Consider the following 18,614-nt stretch of genomic DNA (forward strand, 5'->3'; position numbering starts at 1 on the left):
GGTTTTGGTGGATACCCCAGACTGTCCTCTCTCTAGCCACCTCCTCCTGCTCCTCCACAGAGATACCCAAGTGCTCCTGGCCCAGACAATAGATATAATCTCTACATCTAATCCTCCCCATGGGGTCTAATGCCCCAGGGTCTTCTCCCCACTGGACATGCCTGAAACCCTTCCTCAGGGAGACGTCCAGAAGGCATCCTAACCAGTGGCCTGAATTACTTCCTTTTGATGCACAGAACAGCGACTCCACAAAGCCTTAATTTTTTTTAATCATTATAAATAACTGAGAGCTTCACTGTTAAAAAAAACACTTATATAAATATAATGAAGTACAAATCATACATAAAGCATGTGTCTTAACATGTATATATTTAGTTTCATAAATATAATTCTTTTTCCGAATCCAATTCTTAAAGGATGTGATATGTTTTCTCTGATATCTGAGCCACCATTTTTGCCTGGTATGTTCTCGACACTACTATGAGTATCAGATCAGTGTCCCCTCTGCATTACACTTCTTTCATTGACACTGATCTATTTCCCACTTTGCCAAATAGTTAACATCACCCACACTGCTGTTCTACTACCTTCTTACAGTAATGTAAGTGGGATTTTAGCTCTTGCTTCATCTCTACTCACTATAATGCCGCAATTCTTTGTTCCCTTAAGTCTGTCCAGCCTGCTCACCTCCTCGTTTCTCCACTCGAAAAGATTGTCTTCTGAAGTATTAACTTTCATGCGAACACTGTGTCCAGTGCCGTTGCGCTCGTCATCTCACAGATCACTTACAAGCCAAGCTCTGATGTAACTGAACGCAACTGCATCACACAACTGCACTGTATTCTGAAACTCTGAACCAGTTCTGCTGTCTTTACTACATCTCAGGTGGCTTTCTCATTACTATGACTTATTGCTTAGGTTCTAGTAGCTAACAGTGAATCATGACTGCTATCTCATATTTGAAATCATACGTTTTTTTTTTCCTAGTATACACCACTGCAGTAGCATGCAGACAGCTTCTTACAGAAATAAGGAAAACACAGCATTAAGCATCAAACTAGAACCAGAATCGTGAAACACATCACAATTATCTTTTTTACAGAAACATATTTAATGTGTTTCAGGATGCAATTTTTTTTTTATTTAAAGTAAGTTTTAAAAAGTAACTGGAATTATAAGGTCTGCATTTTTAGCAATGTGTTATTACTAAATATATCCATCAATCCATCCATCTGTTATGCTACACAGTGTGTAGAAGAAGCCCGGAGTCTATCCCAGGGGATTCATGGTACAAGACACACCATAGACACTCCTAAAATGCATGTCTTTGGACTGGGGGAAAAATCCAGAGTAGCTGCAGAATACAGGCAAACTTCCCACACAAAGGACAGATATGGGAAGCAAACCCACAATTCTGCAGGTGCAAGGCAAACATGCTAACCACTAAGCCTCTATACCTGCTAAACACATGTGCTTAAAATCCTTAACAGTATCAAAATCCCATGTCTGCTTTGACCTTGAAAACATTTTTGCTTACTATCTTAAAATGACAAAAATTTACAGCTAGACATTATCTTGAATGTTTCCTTAACACACTGGTCATATGGTATACTTAGCAGTTGTAACTTTTCTCACACATTTAAAATCAGCTTTAGCTGTCAGCACTCTGGTATTAATGCCATTAGAATACAAACATCAAGTATTCGTGTCATGCTGATTTGTGTCAGCAATGACTAAAGATTTACATTATTAAACCTTTCCTTACCGTACAGGATTATGCTTGCATTTGTGATTCCCAGCGTGTTCATGGCCACACAGGTGTAGTTTCCATAGTCCTCTTCAGACACGTTGAAAAATATCAACATGGACTGTTTACCTTTGTTTTCGATTTTGACTCCGTTGAGGCCGTTGAAAAGGCTGCAATGAACAAGGTCATTGTTAACAGTGCAGATTCTCATTTGCAGTTAATGAAGTAATAAAAGAAATTGCCTTGGTTTTAAAACTGGTACAGAATTTTTTAGTTTTCACCATCTTTCGGTCAGTCAGCACACTGCTCTTAAGGAGCTCTCAAGATTGCTTAAATACATTGGGACACATTCCAAACATTGCTTAAATATTTTATAAAGCAGAACTAGCAGATTTGTGAAAGGGTCCTGTCAAACTGCGTAAGGTTGCAGAAGAGTATTAATATGGGGAGATTGTGTAAAACGAATGCATTGAATAAATGCACTCATTGTCTTGCAACCTAGTAGGCTGAGCCGAACAAAAGCACCATGCCAGTCAAATGCTCTCACTAAAACCTCAATGTTTTTGTATACAATTTTTGGATGCTAAGTATAATCTGTAAGGCAAATATATATCCAGAGCTGCTTTTCCCAATTAGAGCAAGAATTTGTTTCTCCGTATAAAATACAGAAGCCATGGACATTTTCCCAGTTCAAGTACACTTATATAAATTATTTATATATTCCAGCATCGCAAAAAAATGACATCTTAGCACGTGAATCAAGAACCATTTGTCCTTGAAACTGATCAAATGGATCTGCTATTCTTTTTAATTATTAGGCTATAAAAACAACTACAAGATTATATACTCTATACGTTTTGCATTTTAATTCTATTGACAAGTAATTTTGTTTCCTTCTAGAAAAAAAAAATTGTAATCTGGCAATAGAACAAAAAATATTTAAAATAGTAAAATATGTCTAGCAATTGGTTAATAATCTTGTTTGGCTTCTTGTTATCTTTTAATAGGAAATATCATTATATTCAAGATATTCTAATTTGCTAAAAAAAAACAAAAAAAAAACAAATAAAATATTTAACCTGAACACATTTAGAAGTTTAACCAAAAGTAAAAATGCACTGCTATTTGTCCAGCGAAAATATTAAAATGTGCTTGTGTTATTGTGTCCATCTTCTTTGTATTTCCTTTTCCTTTGCTTGTTCATTGCTTTCATTTATATACCACTGTCATCCTATTACAGATACATGTCTTGAAATTAGTTCATTGTGAATTAGACTCGCTTGAACCCACACATCTCAAAACTTACATATAAAATGGGAAACAACAGTTAAAGGAAGATTAAATTTAGATTTATTTTATTTTAAAAGCAATGGCTTGTCTAGGGTATCAGATAACACATTGTAACTGCCTCTGTCGTTCATTGTGGTGGAGAAACATCATCCTTTATGCGTTTAATTGTGTTAGATAAAAAGCTGAATTCTTTAGCCTTTAAACTTTCACCATTAAAATGAGCCAATGAAAAACTATTTTACTTAAAATTCTTGTTAATAGGCATCTAACAAGCTCACAACAAGCTTTGAAACTTTTCTAAGTAAACTTTGTCCCATGAATTACAATTTTTTTTAGCTATTTTACTTCAGTTCACTTCAGGGGTTGAATGAGATTATTTATGGCATTTTCAGCAATATCATATGGCTGGGAGGAGAAGGAATCCCAATAATCAGGCAGTGATGGGAAACCTCATGTATATACCCCATATAGAACAGTATGGCAAGAAACTCTTGTCTGGATTGTAAATATTGGTTTGCTCAATTATGTAATTTACCATTTAACCAGAGAAAAGCTTGCTAAATTAAATGAAAGAAGAACCAAGCTCACTGATTTTTGGGAGAACAATGGCAGGGAGGTGAATAGTCTAATATCCACCTTTGTCCATAAATTATGTTTACTCAGAGTATCTAGATTTTGATCTGGGATATACGTGAGCTGTGTTTTGCCTCCTGTAGCTACAAGCAATGTCTGTGTCACAAAGCTCTAGCATCTGTATATCATGTGGTTCATCATCATCATCATCATCATCATCATCATCATCAGTGTACCCTGCAACATAATCAGGATCCTCTACATTATCATCTACACTGTCATCTACTTCTGATTCCTTTTGCTGAATACGAATCACAGCTTTGCTTTTTTTCTTTACCATAGAACAGTTTAGTGTCCATCTTTCCTTAAAAAAAAATAAAAATAAAATACTAAATTAGTTCAAATAAGGCTTGAATATATGTCTGCATGTATTTGTGTGTAGGTAATATATAAGGAATTGTATTTAAATCCCATTAATTGCTTCACTATAATGTTTACTTGAGCAAAAAATAAAATACTCCCATGTCCATCCTTGTAATCCCATCACACATCCCACTCTCATCACACTTTAGCCTGTGCTACCGTCTAGCTATTTTACACACATATAAACACATCAACCATATAGTCATGCATAAATTTGTAAAATTATTTTTGTACTTCTCATATTTTTTGCTATATTTATATTATTTACCCTCTATTCTGTTCACAGCAACATCATGTTTTGATCCCTAGTAACTTGATTTCTTGTTTGACTGTATTACTTGATGACTGACTAGCAACTTTCTTCCTTTTTTGTGACTGACTAAAGTGTGGAAACTGCTGCTGTCCCTTGAAAACTGAAAACCACCACCACTCATGCCAAAAAAGTAGACCTGTGGGAAGACTGCTTTCTCATTTATCGTCTTGTCTACCGTACGGTAGACACGTCAGTTAGAGGCCACTTGAAGAGCATTCCCACAGCTCTATACTTACACCCTCATTCCTTGCTATTTTATTCCCGAAACTCAGCCTAAGAGCACTTATCCTCATTTGCTGTGCACACAGACATCTCACAGGTATATAAACACCTGCTGGTCAGCAGTACATCTGCTCATTCATACAATTATCCAATCAGCCAATCATGTGGAGGCAGTACAGTGCATAAAATCATGCAGATACAGATCAAGAACTTCAGTTCATCTTCACATCAACATTGAAAAAACATTGCCTGGTCTCTTTCCCGTCTTCACCTGTCAGGTTTTGTGTAGTTGCCCTGTAGCTGCAGATTCCTGGTTTTTGACAGATGTGCAACAACATGTCATCTTCTGCTCTTGTAGGACATCCATCTCAATATTTGTGTTCTGAGATGCTTTTCTGCTTGCAAAGGTTGTAAAGAGTGATTGTTTCCGTTATCACAGACTTCCTGACATCTTAAATAAGTCTGGCTTTCAGTTTCACACATGTTCTCCTCTTATTTCTCTGCCACATAATTGGCTGATTGGATAATTGCATGAATGGGCAGGATGATAGGTAAGCAGAATCCCATATTTTTCGCCATCTGCTTTAGTGTACAACCAAATATAGGAATTCAGTCCAATGCTCAGACTCACAATGATATTTAAATAAATGCTAGTTTTTCACATTCTCAGCATCTCACCATCTTTTTCAGGCTTCCTATGACCCAGACCATCTATTATCTCAACAATTCTCCTTAGTGTTACCTGCTTTTTTCTCTACATTCATGTTTATCTTTTGCAATTGGATGTAAGTCCACTGCTGCTAAATCCAGAGTAAAACAAGTATTCAGCTCAATTCCCTAAAGGTTAAACCCAAATCTCTACGGCCTTATTCTGGAACACCAACAGATCCCCAAAGGTGCTGCCTGGATCTATGATTCCGTGTGTCCTTGTTAGCTGTTAACTGTGGACTGCTAGGAACATTGTGTTGCAAAACTGTTGTTTTAAAATAGAAAACGTACCGGCGCTCTTCCTTGTACCACTGAAAGTCAGCAAGCGGAACAGCTGATGCTTCACACTGCAGCACTCCTCTCTGTCCGACAGCCGTCCCTGTGCTGCGAGCTTGCGAAATGACCGGAGGATCTGTGGGGTGAATGCACTAGACTAATGATGATCATAAATGACCGTGTCAGTGTTATTGAATGTACGGGCGATTCTTTCATATCAGCGGGACTGACAGTAGACTTACAGTTTACTGTGACTTGTACCGTCCTCACATCAGCGGGTGAGATGTCGTTTGAAGAGGTGCACTCATATGATCCGGACTGTTCTTTGGTGATCGCAGTCATCTCAACATACTCGCCCTCACTGATGAATCTGGCACCTGCGGCAAAAATCCAAGCATTCAAAAGGTGCATAGTGAACTGAGAATGGCACATTTTAGTATTCACCGCATTTGTTCCACACAGCTAAATCAGGCTGTCGTAATACTAACATTTTAACTTCATTATCAATATCATGTCAGTCAACAATGATGTTAATTAATCAAATGGGCAAAATCACTGAACACTGAATTACAATTTCCTCCTGCAGTAAATCAGGACACTGGCTTCATGAGCGACTCGGGAAAATTAGTTAATCACTTTAGTGAAGTAAACGAAGAAAACATGTAATCTGTCATATCTATGGAGAGGTCGTGATGGTTATCAGCTAATATTTTGCACATATTGGCTGTTTTGTCAAAGTTCTATCTACACAGACTGAATTAGTATTGAACAAGCAAATCCATTACAACCAAACTGGGTTTAAGTGGCATTCCACAGCTGATAACAGGCATAGACCCCTGCTTGTTCAAGAAGCAGACGATTCTTTCCCTTATTCACCAGCAATTTTTTCACTAGATGCTCGTTAAGCCTTTGAGAGGGTTGAACAGAGTTATTTGTAGTCAACTTCATTTAGGGTCATAAGTTTTTAACTTTTCAGGGCAAGGAGCATCTCCCTATACAGATGATGTGCTCCTCTACCTACATCATGTTGACTCCTCTATTGAATATGTTCTTCAGCTATTTGATGAGTCCCTCTTTGTGTATGAGATCAACTATCAAACAAACCATGTGCCTTATCAGAACAACTACTTTCCTCAACCCTCATATGCAACTCAGTGGCTTTAAAAACGAACACGTCTTTATCAACAATTACTAAAGATGGTTATATCAGAACATCAGAACAGACCTGTGGACTGGTGGAGATCACTGACTGTTCCCCTTCAAGGAAGACTCTCTAGCATAAAAATAAATACAGTTTTTCCCCCATTCTCACTTTGCCTTTGCTAACTAATTATATCTAAATTAATATGGAGTAACAAACATCACTCTGAAGGCTTGGTGAGCAGCTGATAAAATATTAGAAGGCTCCTAGAAATACTATTCATTCACACTATTATGGAATAACCATAATTTCCTGTCTTGTGGACAACCATTTACTGGCCGTCCTTGGACAGATGAAAGCATGTTTACATTTAATGATTGGGTTTACTGTAATTTCTTAGAGTTAAAAGGCTTATTCACTCTATGCTATTCTTTTTTTTATATCTGACTGAGATCAACTATAAAACCTATGGGGTCCTCTGGGATAACCCAATTTGTTCTCATCCAGTGACTAAACAGTTTATGCCTCATTCCTCTGAATGCTGGAAAATCACATAAGCAGTATCTTATATGCAGAGACTCATTAAACTGGCTAATAAAAATTGCTTTGTTTTAATTCTAGTTCTAATTTTTGGGTATCTTAAAAGATCTAGCTCAGCAACTAATTCAATTTAAACACATGCACAGGGAATATTCAACACCATACTTATGACATAAAATGGGTTCCCACTCATGCATGTAATTTACTTATTGCATATGTTTCGGGAAAGTAGCAGTGTTGGGAATGTGTATTGTTGGTGTTGTCAGATGTTAAGAACACGCTTTACACAGAACCAGATGGTGGTAGATTTCACTGGAATAGTGTCTTCATAAAAGACTATTTTACACAAATGGTATAGCTCAGGTATAAATATAGCTAGGCAATGAACCACTGATGCGATTAATATAGCCAAGCCTGCTACAGTAAGGACATGGTCAAAGACTATTGATTCTAAAGGAGCTAACCAATGATGACTGAAGGCCCTTTATAACCCGCTCTGTATGCTGTGTTTTATTTTTTTCCATTTGGTATGCTGTCTTTCTGTCTAATCTGTGTTTATCTTCTGACATTCCCTGCGATTTTTATATAACAAGATACAAATGAATAAAAATTGATCACAAACATGACCGAATGTCAGTCTCAGAGCTCGTCTTTCCCACATGTCGAGTGTGTGAAACTTGCTTTATTAATTTATTTATTTGTTCACTTGCTGCCTGACTGGCTCATCTGAATCCAATTAGCACGCGATATTTCATTCACCTATAGGCAGAATGATGGTCAGCTTAAACACGGCATCAAAAGTATAAAATGTTACATAAAAAATGGTTTAATACATTCTAAGACTGAGAAGGTACTGAATTTTACATATCTTTCAACTCCTTTTGAGACCATTTCACCTTCAATAACACATAACCTATCCCCAGGCAGACCAAATGTCAACACCCAGCAACATTTTTACACAAGAAATCTCTCATTAAATCACCAATAAATTCTCTCTCTCTCTCTCTCTCTCTCTCTCTCTCTCTCTCTCTCCCTTTCAATTTAAAGGTTGAACAGTGGATGTAAGTTGTTATTTCTACTCTCATAATACCATGGCCTTGGGGATGGTGTGATATAGCAGGGTAATTATGCTTATCTAACCAAATTACTCATTTCTGTAATTTTGGGCTGATGTGAAATAGAGGGGAGAGGAATATGTCTGTGTGATTAACTGGAGATTTCACGAGGCACAGTTTTATGCAGCGTGTGGGATATTATCCTCGGACATTTACCTTTATGGCTAGTAAACGGGCTGGACTAACATTATTTAAACAAACACACTCATTAATTTCCATAGACACTCACTCTGAGAAAAAAGGTTCATCAAGGATGCTGTAGATGGCTAACAGTGCAAGGTTTTTCTACTTTAAAGCTTTTTTGAAAGGGGACAGTTCAGCTGTATGGGTCAACACAGTACTTTTAAGGAAAAAAATAAAACTTTTTTTAGGTTTACATATTGTGTAGTCTTCAACCATTTTGTTAAATGACTTGTCTACATGGGCAGCCGGGTCAGAGCTAACGACTTCATGTGCTTTAAATTCAACTGACTTAATAATTACCTCCTTTGAGTGACTTAACAGTAACAGAACATGAACACGAGAACATTTTGTACAAAAACATCATTGGATGTTGCCGGATTACGAGTACTACAGTAGGATTTGAAGAGAAATAGCTGGATAATGACACAAAACAGGTTGAGATGAAATTAGTGGTGTTTATTTTTGGTCAATCTTTTGACACTTGCTAAAGAAGATCAGTGAAAAAGATAAAAAAAAATAATCCAGCGCATTCCAGTGCAGCTTGTGTATGCAGCTGCATATGCCAAATTATATAACTTCAAATGTGTGTTTAATTCATAATTCTCATCAATTATGATAATAATTATGATATAATAAATCAATTCTTTCTCACAGAGCATGATTGATTTAGTTAGTTAAGTACATTTATTTAAGGTGGTTAAAGTTAACTCATCATTACTTCATGATTAGTACATGCCTTAACTCATCATTACTTTAAATATTAGTTAAGTATTATTATTTAGGTTTTGTAACAATGTCGCTACTTAATTGGTATTCCATTTAATTTCTTGATTTTATGTAATCAGTGGGAATTTCCCCATTTAGCACCCTACAGTTATGATTGCACCTAACAGGAACTGCTCTAATACAGGTCCACAGGGGCAGGAATCACTCCCTATGAACATTTTAAATGGAGGAGAACCGAAAAGCAAACAGGACAATAAATGATAGAAGTGTTTTATAGCAAATAAATGCTATAAACAAAATAAAATAAATCAATAAACAATCGAATAATCACAAATAAAGTGCAGAAAGTATGTGTATGATTTACAGAACCTTTTCTAATGTAAGATATACTGCCAAGATTGGGGAGGAGAAATGTGTGTGCAGCACAGTCTCCTTGTTTCCTGGGCAAAAAGAAAAATGTGTTTGACTTAACCATTGGCCAAACTTTGTTGGGATAGTTTCAGATTCCTTTGTTTGGATTATGAGATATAGTTGGGCTGGGACTTTTGCTGAAACCTGGCAACCTTGGTTAATGGCATTAGCTCTTTTGTTAGCAGTTCACACACTGCTCACACATGCTGAATTGAACATAGGTATGTCTAAATTCACTTAAAGCATTCTGCTAGAATGGATGCTGGATGACTGTATTTTGTCAACTTAAAAAAAAAAAAGAGTAGATAGTAGCCTGTAGCATCAGTCACGTGTGATAGCCTCTTGATTTTCTGTTCGAGGTATCGTGGCTATTAATATCCACATTCTTAAGCTGCTGCTGCTTCTGTCTGTTAAAGTGTGCACATTAATTTTAATTTGTTTTACTCACTTTCTCATACATTTCCTTCCCTGCCAGTTTGAACAGAAACCTGCCAGTTTTTTTTTTTCCTGATCATTATATTTTTCTTGTTTCTTCACATCTTGTGCTTATAACTTGAATAAATCACCAGAATAAATCATACCATCACAGCTGTTAGATTTTGACTACAAAATGCTGGGGAAATTGCTAACACCAAGCTGCAAAGTGTCCCCTTCAAAACAAAACAAGCAAAAAAAATTGGTCTTCTTTGTCCAAATGAAATGCAGTAAGAGGAACGGCTAAAAAACTTGCTGAATTTCGTGTGAAAAATGTCTGCTTGCTAAAAGGACTACACAGGGACCACAGAACTGTTTACACTCCTATACAGTGCAGACCTTAAGTAACTAAACAGTGCCAATATTTGTTCTTGTGGCTCTGTACCCTAACACTGTGGACTTGAAATAAGACAATGGCTTTGGGATTAAAGTGCAGAATGTCAGCTTACATTCCAAAGTGTTTACATCTATATTAAGCGAACCATCCGGGGATCATTTAAATGCATCATACGTAAGTGTACTGGATTGCAAATCCTTTGCCTGAAGACTGTGACCTAAAAACATCACCACATGCTGGGTGTCTTCCTTGGTGATGTTCAGCCAGGACTTTAATGAAGCATTTTCCACTTTCTGGAAGAGTTTTGTCTTTAATCTTGCATTCACTAAATAAAATGTGTCTTCACACCAGGCAAAAAACGTTTAACTTTTTGTAGTTGTGTCCACAATACACTGTCATTTCTGACTTTTATTTTCAGGAAGTAGAGAAGCAGATGTAAAGTACCCTTTCACTCAGACCTGCTCAGTGACAAGTCCTTTGTTAAATCACGTCTCACACAGTGCTTTGATATCATGAGAGTAAACATTTAAGTGAAGATTTCTGTTTGATGCTTTGACAAGCACTATTGTGCTTTGTGACCATGGCTGAAAGTGAAAGACTTGGCCGCCAGAACAACCTTCAAATCACTCCAACAACTGGCATAAGAATTGTGTGATAGACTTGCTTTGGCTGTTTATCACTCAGAAAAGGAATAAGAATAGGCGAGTTTTATAAACCGTCCTGGACAATGAGCACCATTTGTAATTCGAAAAAGGTCGTTATGATGAGTTGCTCAGCCGTTTGCTACAATTCACTTGCACGTTAACTCGGCTTTTTATATCGACGGTAGCATCATTTCAATCATCTCAATCGCAACACCAATGGTCATGTTAGCCAGCATGATCTCATAGGCTTGTGTTAGAATTTTTATTATGGGGAAACTGAAAGACAGCATAATGCTCATGGCAATTATGGCCTGCGGCAGTTAATAATTCCGCAAACATTACGAGGCGGTAACAGAGGGGTGGATTATGAGAACATAAGTATACTTAGGGACCACAGCATAAATAAATAGCTGGCTTAAATGGAGAAAAGAAAGCTTACTGATGAACAGAGAGACAGATGACAGTCCACTATAAAAATAGAATGCACTTCCATTTAACCACTTTAGTAGATGGAGGCATGCATCAAAACTTTATGGGCTTTCTAATAAAAAACAGTCAAATGTAAATGTGTTTAGTTTCTTAGTCCCATCATTTTAGAGCTCCTGATTATAACAGTCATAATTATTATATAAGCATATGCATCTACGCCATAATTTTATAAAGGTCTTATGAGAATTTTCAACTGGATGAAAGACTACTACTGAGTAATGGACATTTATGATTCTTGCATTCAAACTGTTCTAAAAAAGCCTCCTTTTGTTCACTGGCTCATCTCCTTTAGTGCTTAAATTACTTTAGTATAGTTTTGTGTCAGTATTTGTTTTGCTGATAAAAGTAAAAGAGAAAAATGAAAAGAAGCACATGACACAAAACAACCACACATTTACCCTTGCACTAAAAACCCACAATGAAATGTAATGACATTTTCCTCACCAAATGAAAATTAGACAACTATGTTATAGAACGAGATAAAACTCGCCCCCATCTTTACACATACTTTTAAAGTAAATTGAGGTGACTGAAGAAGGCTGCTAGCGGTTCCTGAGCATGTGGTGCAGCATGTCATTTGGTTAAAAGGCTGCAGTTTGCAATTTAATGTAATTGAATTATGAAAATTGAAAATAGCGAAACACTGTGGGTGATAAATAGTTACAATATAAGCCCTTCAACTCTTAACTCAGGAGTGGACACATCATAAATTGATTGGCTAACCCACTGGGCAAGTATAAGCAAATAATCTACTGCCAAATCCCATGAACTGACTAGGCTAAACGTGGTTACTATAATATAATATAAGAATGTATGCTGGGCAGTTAATACAGACTAGTGGAAATGAATGAATCTATGATTATTATCATCTTCTTCCAAAGCCTTTAATGGAGCACATTGTGTTTATGCACACAAGGAAAAGTTACTGGCTGAGGTTTCTGCTATGAGGTGTGGTGTCCTGTCCTCATATTAGATGTAAAGATATTATTCAAATCCAGCTAGCATCTTTATTTTCTCTCGACATGTTTAACTGAGACTTATATGTCAGCTTCGTATCAACCTTTATTCGTTTGTGAGTGTTCCTAATTACTCTTAGTCAAGGAAATTGATCTATATTGTCAGCTCGCACTACGTGGACTTCAGGTTTTGTGAAGCACTTCCGGGTCAGCTGCCATTTTGTACCGTGTGGCACTATATAAGCACGCCACAAGCTCTGTGTCTTTGCCAGATAGTCTCTTTAGTTTACTATGTGTGCCTAAGAGCTATCCCGCCTTTGTCTGTGTTTGTCTCACCTGTTGTTACCCTAGCCTGTTTTTCCGCTTGGATTTTTACCTGTTCTCCTCATCTCTGTTACTCGTGTTACTGGATTATTGGACTGTTCTCTGACCTGGACTTCCTCTTTGCCTTCATTGCTCTGTTTGCCAGTTTCTGGATTAAGAACTATCTTTGACCTGTTATTTGTTGCCCTTTTTGATACTCCTTTTGTGGGACTTTCTTGTTGAGAGATATTTTTGGGGTTTAAACTGTGTTTATGAACTTATTGGTTTCTGTTCCGTATTTTTGGAACTGTGTCTGTTTCTGTTCCTGTGCTCCAGCTCACTGTCTGTTTGCCTTCACTGACTGGTTTGGCATGCACTCATCATCCATATCTGCATTTGGGTCACCATTCCCGACACACATAGTAAAAACTGTGAACCAGCTCGCACTTTGGCTAAAGTGTGTAGTGCAGCAGGCAGTGGGATCAGGAATAGGAGTAGTTTGCATTACAGTTTCAGCATCCATGCCTGACTGCCATGCGGCAAAGTCAGTGGCAGATGCAAATGCAGTTTAGTGTTTTATTAAAGACACAGTTCCAAATGTGAACCAAATCAACCAATCAATCAAACAAGCAAGAACAGGTAGAAAATCAAGACAAAAAAGTTTACACACACTGAGCAGTAATTCGTGATCATGTGTACATTTCTAGCATTTGGCAGACGCTCTTATCCAGAGCGACTTACAATTTATCTCAAGTATACAACTGAGCAATTGAGGGTTAAGGGCCTTACTCAGGGGCCCAGCAGTGGACCTGGAATTCAAACTCTCAACCTTCAAATCAGCCGTCCAACACCTTAACCACTAAGCTACCACTAAGCTAAATCTCAGTTTAAAAAATAAATAAATTAAATAAATAAATTAAAAAATGAATTTCTTTGGTTGTTACCCCTACTTGTTCATCAGACAAATAAATAAAAACATAAATAATTGAAATAAAACAAACAAACAAACAACACATAAATAAATAAATAAATAAATAAATAAATAAATAACCCGGATAAGAAATCTGCTTGTTTTGGGTGCACAGGCTGTGGATTTGTACACCCCTTTCTCTGTTGTTGATGTTATATTAAAGCATGTTATTCAGGAACTACATAAGGAATAAAAGATGACACACCACTTGGTTATACAAAAATAATCCACGCTGAGGTTGTGTGATATGGCCTAACATGATAGTAATGTTTTTCCTGTTTAAGGTTTGTAATTCTGTTTATACTACAGTAATTAACAAATGTATTAATGAGGAACACTATGCTTTTTAGTGCTTTTTAGAAAAGGTAGTTCCTGTTATTGTTTCTGTTACTGCACTTGCTCCCTCACCAGCATGCCTTTTTCTCCTCTCTTGAAATAAATAAGCCAAAAAAAATAAAAAAAATAAAAAATCCTTCCACTATCAGAAGGTTTCATCATAAACAACGAAACATTTTTTTTCCATTTATTATTAGGCTTAGATTGTTTGGACTGCCAGACAAGTCCCTGAGACAGTCCTGTTACTATAGAAACAATAACATATTAGAACAAGTGTATTAATATAAAGGTACAGAACTCAAGAACAATTCAAGTGTGCTGTAGAGTAATATGATTTATTATGTAGCTACAGTGAAGCTAACAGGAAATGCGTGTAGTTACAGAAGAGTAATGTAAGTCAATTAAGCACAGAGGATTCCTGTTGTCTCTGCCACACATACACAGCAGAAAATATCCTTCATCCTTTGCACCAGTACATTCAGCTTCTCTGACCGAAATTGCTGTTTTAAAATTTACACAAATAATATGAATGTGTGACATTGTCACTAAGCTGTATTCCATCATGATTTAGAACTCTACCGGAAAAGTATATCATTAATTGCATTCTCTTTCTCCTGATTATTTATTATATAAGTATTCGAGACTAGCCGGTGCTTTGGACCTCATGCAGCTGGATGCATTTCCTCTCTTACGACAATGACAGAAAATAAATGCATGGCCATCTCAAAGAAACCCTCAAGAGATTTTTTTTTTTAAAAATCAAAACGAGTATAGGGGCTCTTCACTAAAAGAGTCCACTGAAACGGAGAGTTATGAGCAAAAGAAAATGGGTTCAAATCATTTTCCTTTGAACATGCCCAGAAAATATGTTAAAGTGGGTCAATGATTCTAAGCATTGAAATGGGTCGTTCACTTTTGAAGGAAAGCTAGGCCAGGCACAGAGAGGCAGGGAGCAATGCTCTGGATTTTTCCCACCCTAATAAATTCATAAACAGCAGCCTTCATTTAGGCCTTTATGCCTCCCCAGTGGGTTTCGGTGCTCCCTAGTAAACCAATAAACACACCAAGCGATGATATTACATGTATAATGAGATTGAGCTGTGCTAATGAGTTGATAATCAGGCACTGACCATTATTAATGTTTGTGAACACATCTAATTGCAATGTGTAATCATCTTTGCATGGGCTACCCTCATAATAAGCACTCAAATGGTGATAGCCTCATATAGTAAACTATTGACTGAAACAATTACAAGGCACAAATGATGTTTTCTAATAATGGTTGAGGAAACATCAGCTACATACCATGACTTGGGGAAAAAAAATCAGGTTTGCAAATATATTTAAAAACATGCCAGTTTTTGAATAAATGATTTGTCATTGGTACACCAGAAGAGTGTTTGGCTTATACTTGGGAGATAGCAAGTGAAAGATACAGCACTTGTGAAGTCTGATAGCGTGATATGGTTGCAGGATCACATTAGAACAAATGAAAAGAATTCCAAAAACTAGTGGCTGCTAAAATGAGGCAGTTCCTTGGAGCTCTGCTCTTGCTGTTTAAGTGTTCAGGTTAGACTTTATTCAGTCGTCATTTTTTGGGATAGTTTATAAATGAATATTTTTTACTTTACATTTTATGTATAATATTTAATATCATAGCATTTATTTAGTTTTATGTAGACAATGCTTTGTGTTGTTTATGATTCCAAAATAAAAAAATTAAAAAGGTTAGGTTATAATTCTTTAAATCGAACTTGTAATGCCGGCAAATCAAATCTTGACAAGAGTGTATCTTGCATCCCCTCTTCCTGGAAAAAAACGCGATTCTTTAATAATTGAAGCATGTTATTAAAGTTCATGACCACCACACCGCAATTCTTTCAACCCAGAGATAAAATAAAGCTATATGAAGACCAAAACCCATGAGACTGACATTTCCTTCCTTTCAGAAATGTTTTGTTCTGAGCCAGTGTTGAAAAGTCACTAGGTATTTTATGTGGCCTTGGGTACCAATCTGAACGGCACTACACAGAGGTTAGAAAGGCTGACATTTTAACACAAGCAGAAGAAAGTGAGGATGACCCACAGCTTTGCTGGAGGTTGGAAAGGGCTTCTTCATAGCACACTTAGGGCTAGTGATTCTAGTGCTCTGGGTCAAATACTGAACATGAGCCTCATGTGGATGTGGATTAATGTATGAATAAATTATGTGAATGAATAATGAATGAACACAAGACTGAAATCAAACAAGTGATCCTTCATTTTCTCCATCAAGTCCACTCTAAGAGGGAATTATTGGACCTTGTTTGGGGAGAATTATGGTTTGTGTCTTGCAGTCATCTCTCAAGCTGTGAGCCTGAATCACCCAACCATACTTCACTAAGCAACGGGTCACCATGGTTACCCAGATCATGGGGAATGATCAAGAGAATCTCTCTCTATCTCTCTCTCTCTCTCTCTCATTCTCCTTTTCACATGCTTTTCTCTTTTCTTAGCTGTCACTCAGCTGTTGAAATATGAGTGAATCGTCTGGTTAGATATTTACCTCAAATTTTTTTTAACAACTGTTCAATTGCTTAAATGTATTATTATTATTATTACAGTTTTATGCAGAATTCTTATAGCTCAGTTGACTGACTCTTACAGGAAAAATGGCTTTATCATTTGCAGAATCAAAATCCATAAGGTTTTCTTAAGAACTCTTAATAGGAACTCTTAATTAGCTGAGAAACCATATTTATCTCGCACAGGATTGAATGGAATGAGCACTTTGAGCACTTTAAAGTGGAATTTTCACTTAAAAAAAACAGATCTAAGGAATTGAAGTATGTTTTAAAAGGAGTAGAATATTCACAATGTGTATCCATAGCAAGCAATGTCCAAGAGTGCAGTTCTATGGACTTCTGAGGATAGCGGAATAGCTAACATATCAACATAAAAAATATGTCTACACACTCTCTCTCTCTCTCATACACACACACACACACACATACACACAAGAAAAGAAAAAAACTCTACAATTTATGTTAAAGAACCCTCTCACATTAAAAGTATATTCAAGACTGACTTGAAATCTTTAGCGAATTTGACTACAAAGCTAGTATACAGAGCAGCTAGTTTATCTAGCTAGTTACTTTTTTTTTAACCTAGCTTTAGTCCCACACAATGGCAGTGTCCACTGTTTGTGGCGGATCATTCAATCCGCATGATTTTTTGGCACAGGTTTACGCCAGATGCCCTTCCTGTCACAACCCTCCCATCTTAATCTGGGCTTGGGACCGGGACTGAGAGTTAACTCTTCAGTGGCTGGGGTGGCACCCTGCCCGGGAATCAAACCTGGGCCGCGGCAATGAGAGCATGGGATCCTGTCGCTGGACCACCAGGAGGCCCTAGCTAGTTACGATTTCTTCACATGAAAAAACACTTTGGTGATAAACTGTATTTTCCTTTGCTATCACAAATGAAACAACACCGGCATTTTTATATGCTAAAAAAACTAAATCTTGAAGCCTGAGGTGATTATTACAGTATGTACACTATATTGACAAAAATTTTGGGACATCTGCCTTTGCACATGAATGTAACATGAAGTTGGCTTGTCCTTTGCAGCTATGAAAGCTTCAACTCTTCTGTGAATGCTTTCCACAAGGTTTAGGAGTGAGTTTATATTTAGGAATTTTTGACCATTCCTCTAGAAGCGCATTTGTGAGGTCAGACACTGATAATGGACGAGAAGGTCTGGCTCTCAGTCTCCACTCTAATTCATCCCAAAGGTGTTCTGTGGGGTTGAGGTCAGGACTCTGTGCAGGCCAGTCAAGTTCCTCCACACCAAACTCACTCATCCATGTCTTTATGGACCTTGCTTTGTGCACTGGTGTGCAGTCATGTTGGAACAGGAAGGGGTCATCCCCAAACTGTTCCCACAAAGTCTGGAGCATGAAATTGTCCAAAATGTCTTGGTATGAAGCTGAAGCATTAGGAGTTCCTTTGCCTGGAACTGAAACACAACACCTGAATTCAATGATTTGTGGACGTGTCCCAAAACGTTTGGTAACATAGTGTATCTTTCAATACACACAGAGCTGCCCATCGCCCGACTCAGAGCATCAGTGTTTCTGCTTTTAAACCAGTTAATAAATGATATGTTTCATTATGTTTCTCACCAAACTTTTTTTATAGTCCTTATAGTTGGAGACATATAGTTTGAATGGCCCTCTTAGAAAATATTCTGAGAGTGTAAAATTAGTCTCAAAGCTTCATTTCATGTTATGTTTGCAATCTCTGAGACTTGTGGCATAACTGTGGCATAGATTTTGGTGACAGATGGACTGGTTTGAGTAATTCATAAACTGCTGATCTCCTGGAACTTTCATACATAACAGTCTGTAGAGTTTACACAGAATGGTGCAAAAAACAACAACAACAACAACAACAAAA

At 37.1% G+C, this 18,614-nt stretch overlaps 1 protein-coding gene across 1 annotated transcript in view; it reads right to left on the bottom strand.

The window, feature by feature from the left end:
- The window catches only part of opcml (opioid binding protein/cell adhesion molecule-like), a 136,116-nt gene that overhangs the window by 8,883 nt on the left and 108,619 nt on the right, over positions 1-18,614 (bottom strand). The window contains exons 4-6 of the mRNA XM_058412715.1: positions 5,795-5,929; positions 5,568-5,688; positions 1,766-1,917 (exon numbers count right to left, since the gene is read on the bottom strand). Of these exons, the coding sequence (XP_058268698.1) occupies positions 1,766-1,917; positions 5,568-5,688; positions 5,795-5,929 (408 nt within the window). The remainder of the gene's footprint in view (positions 1-1,765; positions 1,918-5,567; positions 5,689-5,794; positions 5,930-18,614) is intronic.

Source organism: Hemibagrus wyckioides, linkage group LG16 (assembly GCF_019097595.1).
Source record: "Hemibagrus wyckioides isolate EC202008001 linkage group LG16, SWU_Hwy_1.0, whole genome shotgun sequence".
NCBI lineage: Eukaryota > Metazoa > Chordata > Actinopteri > Siluriformes > Bagridae > Hemibagrus > Hemibagrus wyckioides.